At 47.2% G+C, this 10345-nt stretch overlaps 1 protein-coding gene across 1 annotated transcript; it reads left to right on the top strand.

Annotated features, from left to right (window-relative positions):
• Positions 1-4188: 4188 nt before the first annotated feature.
• On the top strand, positions 4189-9997 carry LOC147647272 (uncharacterized). Its single transcript, XM_086872569.1, has 2 exons — positions 4189-7925; positions 8112-9997. The coding sequence occupies exons 1-2, from the start codon at positions 7874-7876 to the stop codon at positions 9116-9118; spliced, it is 1059 nt and encodes a 352-aa protein (XP_086728695.1). The 5' UTR covers positions 4189-7873; the 3' UTR covers positions 9119-9997.
• Positions 9998-10345: the final 348 nt, after the last annotated feature.

Consider the following 10345-nt stretch of genomic DNA (forward strand, 5'->3'; position numbering starts at 1 on the left):
GAAAATTTATGTAGTTGTGTGGTATTTTTTTCTGGAATGTTGTTGGATTTTGAGGAGACTTGAAGAATTTTGAGGTATTTTCTCAGATTTTGTGGAAATGCATGGGGATTTGGTGGGATGTTTCTGGAATTTGGTGGGGTTTTGAGAAGAATTCTGCAATTTTGTGGGATTTTGTGGGGACTTGAAGAATTTTGTGGGATTTTTCATAGATGTTGTGGAAATTTGTGGCGATTTGGTGGGATGTGGCAGGAACTTTGTGGGATATTTTTTCAATGTTCTGGAATTTTGTGGGATTTTGAGGAGAATTGAAGAATTTGTGGGATTTTTCATACATGTTGTGGAAATTTGTGGCGATTTGGTGGAATGTGACAGTGTCATGGAGTTACTTTACTTTTAAGGGAGTTGGAGTTGCTGGGAAGTGCTTGGAGTCTTTTCTCCTGACCAATTATCGGTCATTGCTGAGAATTGACAGCAGTTTAGGCCATTGAAAAGTGGGATCAACTTGTGAACCCTACCTTAAAATGTAAAAGCAGAGCTCTCTGGGTTCTCTTTGTTTCCTGGCTGTGGAGGGTGGCGGAGCTCCAGGCCTCCCGTCCCTGCCCAGGCCATGCGGCCGGGCGGGGATGGGGCCGGGCCTGCCCCGTCTCCCGGCCGGGAGATGGGGGGGGGGCCTGGGGAAGGTTTTCCTCGGGCCCGGGCCGGGCCGAGCCGATCTCTGGCTCGGCTGCAGGTTTTGCTGTAACTAATTCACTAGAAACTGCCCAGTGAAGAAAGAAGGAAGCCCTGGACTTGCAGCGGGTTGGAGCAGAGACTACACGCTCCAGAGCAGCCATGAAGAACTTTCCATCGAAGACGGCTCCAGCTCCTGTTCGGCAGAGATCTCCAAACCATCTACAAAAGCCTGGGCAAGATGTTAACTCTTTCATTACCCAGATGAGACTTGCGGATTAATCTTTTTATCCAGAGAGAGAGAGAGAGAGAGAGATCAACATGAAAAGAGACTTTATAAACTACCAGTGACAGGAAAGAAAAGAAGCTTCAAGAAAGGTAGAGAATTAAGAAGATGCTTTAATTAAGCTGAAATATCTCCCTGTTAAAACTATGGAGATGGACAATGAAGTCCTGAAAAGAACTCCTTTAATTCATGATATAAGATCTAGAGAGGAATAGTGTTCAAAGTGTAAATTTGAGTAAAGAGTAATTATAGTATAGTGAAGTACTGGGAGATTAAAAGCCTTGAGAGGCCATGAAAAAACTGTTGAGAGATTTGAAGCCCTGAGAGGCCATGAGAAAACTGTTTTCTGGTGAAGCTCACAGAAACAGATGAAGAAGACTTTTTTTGCCTTTGAATAACTTATCCTTAAAAATGCTATCTCTAGACGCATGGCCCATACATACTTCAGAGTGATGTGAAAATGGGAGGAGTGAACTCTAATAATAGCAGCTCTGAGCAGCTAACATTAGGGCAATAGAAAACTATAACAAAAATAGTTTTCTTGTGAGAAACTCCATAAATTAACAGGAAGAAACTTCTGTTTCTCTATAAAGACGGGTGAAAAGACTAGCAAGAATTGGGACTGTTTTAACTATCAGAGTTCCAGAGTTTTTGTCTCTGTTGTCATGTGAACAAGGGAATAGTGGGTAGATAAGGGATGGAGAGGTTTTTCTAGAAGTTTATTCTGGTGTTCTTATTATTGTAGTTTGTCAATAAACTTTTTTTTTTTATTCCCTTTTAAGTTGGATGCCTGTTTTGCTCTTGTTCTAATCCATATCTCACAGCAAGAAGTAAGTAATTTTCTTAGTTATTGGTTTAAAACCACGACACATACCTGGCATGGGGTCCCCATCTCCATCACCAGCAGGTTCCCCAAAACAACCTTGGGACCCCCAATTTCATCCCCGGGATCGCCCAAATTCCCCCATCAGGGTTCCTGTAAACCCCCTTGAGAACCCCCCAAATACCACCGTGGCCCTAAAAACACCCAGAACTTCCGAAAACCCCCCAGGAAACCCTCACCAAGGTTTATACCCAGCATGAGGACCCCATCGCCTTCATCGGCATCACCCAGGTACCCCAAACCCCTCCCGGGACCCCCAACCCCTCTCGGGCTCCACTGCCGGAACCAACGGGAGCGGTGTTGCCCTTTTAAGAGGAATTACAGTGGGACCCGACAACACCGGGGGCCCTTAAAGCGGCCATGGTAGAGAGAACCCCCAAAATCCACCCTGGGGGACAAAACATCCCCTACAGGGGCTTGGGGTGGGGACACCCCTAAAAATGTCACTTAAAGCCGTCATGATCCCCCCTCAAAAGGGGCTTGTGGGGCTGCGGCCGCACAAACACCCTAAAATGGGGAGGAAAAAACACCCCTGTAGTGGTGGGATCCCCCCCAAAAAACCTGAAAAAGAGAAAAACTCCTCTTGAGAGGGGCCTGAAGACCCTGAAGGGCCCTGGAAGAGGGACAAGATCCCCTCCTGTGCTGGGGCCTCCCCGAGCCGGGAACTCTCCCGTTCCTGCACTCGGGGGAGCCCCGAACGACGGCGGCTCCTGGGCTGAGCCCCCCTCAGCCGGGGCTGCGGGGGGAACTGGGGGGGCTGGGACGGGGCTTGGGGCTCCTGGGGTGAACTGGGGGACCCTCAGTGCTCCCACCTCCCCCTGTTCCCCTGTCCTGCCCCGTTCCCATTGTTCCCCCAAAGCTCCGCTGCCCCCAGATCGGTTTGGGGGGGACCCAGCCCTTTCCCATCATGTCCCGGCCCGGCCCCGCTCACCCGAGGGCTCCGAACCACGCCCAGGGACAGAGGAGGGACAGAGGAGGAGGAAGAGGAGGGACAGAGCAGGAGGAAGAGGAGGAGCAGGAGGAGGAAGAGCTGGAGCAGGCAGAGGAGGCTCCACCTGCGCTCCCCGCTCTCTGCATCTGCAGCTCCTTCGGGACCATCGCCCCCCATCCCGCAGGTGCCCGGGGAGGGGGAGCTCGCCCCAAATCCCCCGGGGCTCCCTGGCTTTGGGGTTTTTGGGGGGGATGTTTGGGGATGGCAGGGCTCCAGAGCCGAGCCGCAGATGCCCCTCGGGGGCACCCCGGGGGTCCCCGGGAGGTGTTTTTGGGGGGTCCCGGTGGCGGTGGCGGCAGAGCCCCGGCAAAGGGGCCGGGGGGATGCGGGTCCGGCATGGCCGGGAAAGGGGTTCGGGGCTCCCGGTGCCGGCAGTGGCTGCTCCCAGCATTGCCCAGTTGCTCCCCACGTGTGGCTCCAGTTTCCTGTGCACCCCACGATAAGCCAAGTCACTCCCAGTCATTCCCTATTAGAGTACAATTTGTCTCCATTTTATCCCATTTTCCACAATTTTATCCCATTTTTGCTCTATTTTTTCTAATTTTATCCCATTTTCATAACAATTTTCCAAATTTTTGTCCTATTTTTTATTTTTCCCCAATTTTCCTCCTTTTTTTTCCTTTTCCCCTCAATTTCCATTTTTTTATCTCATTTGTCCTCATTTTTTCCCAGTTTTTCTGATTTTTTTCCTATTTTTCCTCCATTTTTCCTCAAATCGTTCCCCATGTTTTCCTATTTTTCCCATTTTTTTTTCTGTTTTTAATCTATTATTTCCCCATTTTACCCTATTTTTGCTCCATTTCCTACCAGTTTTTTCCCCATGTTTACTCCTATTTTCCCCAATTTCTACCATTTTTCCCCCATTTTTGCCTCGTCTTTACCATTTTTATTCCCATTTTTATCCCAGTTTTCCTTATTCCCCCCCCCCCCCCCCCATTTTTATCCTGGTTTTATCTCATTTTTCCACAATTTTATCCTAATTTTCTTCCCTTTCTTTCTCCCATTTTTCCCAATTTTTTCTCCATTTCCATCTCATTTTCCTCAAATTTTTCCTATTTTTATCCCATTTTTTCCCTATTTTTTCCCCATTTTTCCTCATTTTCCTCTATTTTGCTCCATTTTTCCTCCCATTTTTCTCACTTTTCCCCCATATTTTTCTAATTTTCCCAAACTTTTCCCCATTCTTCCTCAATTTCTATCTTATTTTTCCCCATTTCCCATTATCTTCGCCATTTAATTATCTCAGAAATTGAAATTTGGGGGAAAAATAGAAATTTTGGTGGGAAAAAAGGGTGCTTTGGGGGCAAAACTCCATGAATTTGAATCACAGCTTTCCCGTGATTTTTCCATGATTTCCAGCTGGAAGGAGGCGTGGGATTCATCTGAACATTCTGGAAGCTGGAATAGGACCAGGCTATCAACCTTCCCAAAAATTTTGACCAGCTCTTCTGAAATTCCACCTTTCCCCACTCCCTGGATTCCCAGATCTGGAAATTCTTCTACAACCTCCCAGGCACGCAATTCCCAAAATTCCATGGAAAAATGGGATAGGGGGATTTCATCCTGTTCTTTTCCTGATTTTCCCCAATTTTTTTCTCTCTTTGTTTTTTTTCTTATTTTTTCCTGATTTTTCCCTCATTTTCCCCTGAATTTTTCCCAATTTTTTCCCCATTTTTTCCTGATTTTTTCCTCTTCTTTTCCCAAAGTTTTCTGTCTTTTTCCCAACTTTTTCTCCAATTTTTCTGTAATTTTTCTGGTTTTTCCCATTTTTTTCAAGATTTTTTCCCCTGTTTTACCCATTTTCTTTTCCTGATTTTCCTGCAATTTTTTTCTTTTTCTTTTTTTTTTTTTATTTTTTTCCCTGATTTTTTTCCCTGATTTTTTTCAGGTTTTATTCCCTTTTTCTTTTCCTGATTTTTTTCCTCATTTTTCAAACAATTTTTCTCGAGTATTTTTAAAATTTTTTTCCTGATTTTTCCCTCTGATTTGTCCCAATATTTCCCCTTTTTTTTCCTAATTTTTCCTGATTTTTTCCTGTTTGTTTCCTTGATATTTCTTGGTTTTTTCCCAATTTTTTTCCCATTTTTCCAAAGTTTTTTCCCTCACTTTCTTTTCCTGATTTTTAACTTGATTTGTTTCCTTGATTTTCCCCAGTTTTTTCCCAGTCTTCTTCCTCTTTCTTTTTCTGATTTTTCCCTGTTTTTTCCCAATTCTTTTCCTAAATTTTTTTCTTGATTTTTCCCCATTTTTTCCTGACTTTTCCCTCTTCTTTTCGCAATTTATTCCTCATCGTTCCCCAATTTTTTTCACAATTTGTCCCTGATTTTTCCCTGTATTTCCTAATTTTTTTACTGATTTTTCCTGATTTTTTCCAGGTTTCTTCCCTCTCTTTTCTTGATTTTACCCAATTTTTTCTCAATATTTTTCCTGATTTTCCCTTATTTTTTTTCATAATATTTTCAATGAATTTTTTTTATTTTCCTGATTTTTTTTTCCAATTTTTTCCAATTTTTTCCCATTTTTTTTCTCAAACTTTTCCTTGATTTTTGTGTTTTTTCCTTTTTTTCCCATTTTTTTCCAGATTTTTCCCTTATCCTTTCCCTAATTTTTCTGGTTTTCCTCAATTCTTTCCTGATTTTTTTTCATTATTTTTTTTCTGATTTTTCCAGATATTTTTATCCTTTTCCATTTCATTTCCCTGATTTTCCCGTGATTTTCCTTTTTTTCCACATTTTTTCTCTGATTTTTTCCCAATTATTTTCCAGATTTTTTTTGCAATTTTTTTTCTCAAATATTTTTGGTTTTTCCTTCATTTTTCCAGTATTTTTCCTAATTTTTTCCTGCTTTTTCCCAGGGTCTTTTCGGCTTTCTTTTCCTGATATTTTCCCTGATTTCTCACCATTTTTCACAATTTTTTTCATGTATTTCCCACTTTTTTCTGATTTTTCTCTTTTCCTTTTCCAATTCATTTCTAGCTTTTTCCCAATTTCTTCTGAAATTTTCCTAGTTTTTACCTGATTTTTCCTGGGATTTTTCCTATTTCTTTCCAGATTTTATTCCTCTTTCTTTTATGGATCTTCCCCAATTTTTCCAAGTTCTTTCCCAGTTTTTTTCCTGATTTCCCCAATATTCTTTCCAATTTTCCCTGGTTTTTCCTGATTTTTCCCCCATTTTTTCTGATTTTTCCCAAATTTTTTTCCACTTTCTTTTCCTGACTTTTTTCCCCAATTTTTCCCCATTTTTTCCTTGAGTTTTCTCTTTTTTTCCCCCCCAAATTTTTCCTGGTTTTCCCCAATTTTTTCAAATTTTCCCATTTTTCCAAATTTTTCCCAATTTTTTCCTGATTTTCCCCTGATGTTTTTGGATTTCACCCTGATATTTTTCTGGTTTTTCCCTGAATTTTCCCTTCCATTTTCCTTGAATTTATCCTGGGGTTTTTTTCGTTTTTTCCCCAATTTTCCAGTTTCCTTCACACTCCCAGTCACATCCCAGTCACTCCCAGGATGAGGCCAGTGGCCCCCAGTTGCTCCCTGGCAGTGCCACTGTGACCCCAGTAGCCTCCAGTGTGATCCCTGGGACTCCCTGTCTCTCCCAGTATATCCCAGTCAGCCCCAGCACGCTCCCAGTCATTCCCAGCTCCTCCCAGTTGCTCTCAGCATGATCCCAGTTGTTCCCAGCCACTCCCAGTCAATCCCAGTATGATTCCAGTCACCCTCAGTGGGATCCCAGTCTCAGCCAGCAGGGACCCAGCTGCTCCCACTGTGATCCCAGTATGATCCCAGTTGAGTATGATCCCAGAATAGTTGCAATTCTTCCCAGTTCCTCCTGGTATGATCCCAGTTGTCCCTGGAATAGTCCCAGTCCATCTCAGCACGGTCCCACTCACTCCCAGTTTCTCCCAGTGTGGTTCCAGCTGTTCCCAGGATGGTCACAGACACTCCCAGTATATCCCAGCTGCCCTCAGCATGCTTGTGCTCATTCCCAAGGATTCCCAGTTACCCCAGTAAGGTTCCAGTTACCCCAGTCCAAACCAGTCCCTGCCAGTGCTGCCACTCCTGGGATCCCCCAGCCCTCTCTGTGTTCCCCCCTCCCGCATCTCCCCAGAGGAGCCCCAAGGGCTGGCAGTCCCCAGCCAGGGTCCCCAGCCAGCCCCAGGTTGGATCTGCAGCCCTCAATTTTCCCAGTTTCCCTCTCCTTTTCCCCGGGCCGGGTTCCCCCCGTCCCCAGCGGGTGGGAGCAGCGGAGAGCCCCGCGCTGCCCATCCCGACCTGTCCCGGCTCCATCCCCGCTCCTGCCGTGGGCTGTGAGGGGTTTGGGAACGGGGCACCGAGGGTGTCACTGCTCCTGGGGGAGGAGGAGGAGGGATGAAGAAGGAGAGAGAGAAGGGATGGAAGTAGGAGAAGGAGCTAGCGTTAGGTAGGAAGAGGAGTAGAAAGGATGGAAGAGGAGAGACAAAGGAAGATCAGGGAAAGGAGAAGGAACCACAAGGTCGAGCACTCCCTGAATTCACAGCCCCTCACCCATGGGATCATCATCCCCCATCCCACAGGTGCCCTGAGACAGGGAGCTCAGCCCAGATATCCTGGGGGGTCCCTGGGTTGGATTTGGGGGGGGGGGGGGGGGGGGGGGGGCGATATTTAGGTATTAAGGACTGCAAAGCTCAGTGGAAAATGCCCCTTGTGGAGACACTGGGGTTCCCAGCATCTGTTAGTGAGAAGATGGAAAAGGTGAGAACTTTGCAGATTCCTGGCACTCCCAGCAGCATGAGGAGGGCAGGGACCAAGCAAACGGAGAACTCCCAGTACAAGCGTGACCCCCAGCAGCTGGGACAGGGGGGAACCCCTGAACATGAAAGGGGAGAGACCAGAGATGGGGAACTCCTGGAGGGCATTTTAGGGGATGAATCTTGGTGTTTGGGAGGTTTTTATGGATAGCTTGTGATTTCTAGAGATGGACTTGGGCAGGAGGAACCCCCTATTCCAATGTGCTCGTGAATTGTATTTCTCCCCAAACATGGATTTCTCATTCCCAGACCGTTGGCCCAATGGAGGAAGAGGATGTGAGGAAGAGGAAGATGCCCCGGGACACCCAGGCAGGTGAGGAGGAAGTCAGTGCCCCTTTCCCCCTCTCTCCTGCTCCATCTCCCAGCCCAGCCTGGCCCCCGGCTGCAGGACAACCCCGCTGCCGACGCCGTCCTGCCGGGGACGCACTGGGGGGATCTCCTTCCCCTTCCCTCTGGCACGGAGGCAAATCCCATCCTCTCCTTGTCCTTCCTCCCCCAGACAAGGAGCTGAGGATGGAGACCAGGGAGGACAAATCCCCACGGCAGAACCTCATGGAAGAGGCTGATTTGAGCAGCTCCACAGTGCAGGAATCCAGTGGGGAGGGAAATCCACAGAGATCCCGCAGGAGGAGGGGCTCCAAAGCCATCCCAGGGTGCTCTGAGGAGGAAAGACCCACCCTGTGCTGGGAAGGCGGCCAGAGATCCAGCCAGGGCTCTGAGCTGGTGGTCCATGAGCAGCTTCAGGATGGGGAGAAGCGCTACAAGTGCTTGGAGTGTGGGAAGAGCTTCAGCCGGAGCTCATTCCTGATCCGCCACCAGATGATCCACACTGGGGAATGGGCCTACGAGTGTGGAGAATGTGGGAAGGGCTTCAGCTGCAACTCCCAACTCATCACCCACCAGCGCATCCACAGTGGGGAGAGGCCCTACGAGTGTCCTGAGTGTGGGAAGAGGTTTCACATTAGGTTCAGTCTCTTCAGGCACCAGCGGATTCACACGGATGAGAGGCCCTTCCGCTGCCCTGACTGTGGGGAGGGCTTCAAGCGAAACTCCCACGTCATCAGGCACTGGCGCATCCACACTGGGGAGAGACCCTATGAGTGTGGGGAATGTGGGAAGAGCTTCACCCAGAGCTCCAGCCTGACTATCCACCAGAGGACTCACACTGGGGAACATCCCTATGACTGTGAGAAATGTGGGATGACCTTCATATGGAGGAAACAACTGACCATCCACCAGATGATCCACACTGGGGAGAGGCCCTACGAGTGTCTCCAGTGTGGGAAGAGGTTTCAGACCAGCTCCCATCTCCTCCTGCACCAGCTGATTCACACGGATGAGAGGCCCTTCCGCTGCCCCGACTGCAGGAAGGCCTTCAAGCACAACTCCAACCTCATCAAGCACCGGCGCATCCACACTGGGGAGAGGCCCTACGAGTGTCCCCAGTGTGGGAAGAGCTTCTCCTGGAGCTCTAGCTTGACCCAACACCAACGGAGGCACCGGTAAGGGAAGCCCTGTGAGTGCCCCAAGTGCAGAAAGGTGTCCATGCGCTGCTCCAGCTCCATCCCCCATCAGAGGACCCACGTTGGGCAGAGCCCTGATGACCCACGTTCCCAGTGATCTGTGTTGGGAAGACACTGGGCTGGTGGTCATTTTGATTTGGCCCTAATTTTCTTTTGATTCATCTTCATTCCTTTAAAACAGACAAAATTTGGGTAAAAGTCTACAGATTCATCAAAGGCATCTAAAACATCTCTTTTACTAGTGCTTGAAGGGAATCTGGTATTCAGGGAGATAATGGAAAGGGTTTTGGGGGTATTTGGTATATTTGTCTTCATCTCTTGGCACGCAAGGAGATGAGCGAGTTCTATCTGTCACCTCAAAACTACTCAGTGCCATTGAAATCTACTCAATCCCACCCAAAATTGCTGGATTCCACTGTCCTGCAGGGTGTGTTGCCTTAAGTTTTAGCTTTCATATTTTTCAAATTCTGCACTGCCTGAGTTTGTAGCTTTGAACTTCCTATTAAGTGTTAGTGAGCTCTCTTCACAGAGTAGGTAGACAAAACAATTCCTTTACTAGCTTGATACCAAGGACAGTCATTATAAGTTCCATGTCCAAAAGTATGAACAAGTCTGGACTGAAGAGAGAAAACAAGAAGGATGGGACTTCATCATCTGAAGCTCTAATTGGACCATGAACCCAAATACAGAGATGGATCTAAACTTCTAAAAATATGCGACCTTGTGATCAGTTGTCCATTTGTGTGACATTTGTTTTTGGTCCATCTTGGGTGTAGCCCTGGCCAGGCTCTTGTTGTATCTTGTTGGCCAGGCACAAGTTGTATCCTTTAAGGCCTTTTAATAAACTTTATACTTAACTCTGTCCAGCCTCTGTTCTAGGTCAGCCTTCTAAAGGCATCAGGTGGAAAGGGGTTGGAAGGGGATTGGGCAAAATGGGATGCAAATCAGGAGGGGTGAGATGGGTATTGGGTGAGATGGAGTTTGGGAGGTGTGAAATGAGGAAAGTAAGGCTTGGGAAGGGAGTCTTGATGTCCAGGTCCAGCAGAGATGGGATGGGTTGGGGTTGGGATTTGGGATGTGGGGTGGGGTCTGCAATGAGACAGCCAAAGTTTGGGGATAATGATCAAAGGGGGAGCCCATTACTGAGTGAGTTTTGGGATATTTCACATTCCTGAAGAGATTTTGGGGTATCTCACATTTCTGAGGCAGT

This window comes from Cyanistes caeruleus, unplaced genomic scaffold, assembly GCF_971803275.1.
Source record: "Cyanistes caeruleus unplaced genomic scaffold, bCyaCae1.hap1.1 HAP1_SCAFFOLD_65, whole genome shotgun sequence".
In the NCBI taxonomy this organism is placed as follows: domain Eukaryota; kingdom Metazoa; phylum Chordata; class Aves; order Passeriformes; family Paridae; genus Cyanistes; species Cyanistes caeruleus.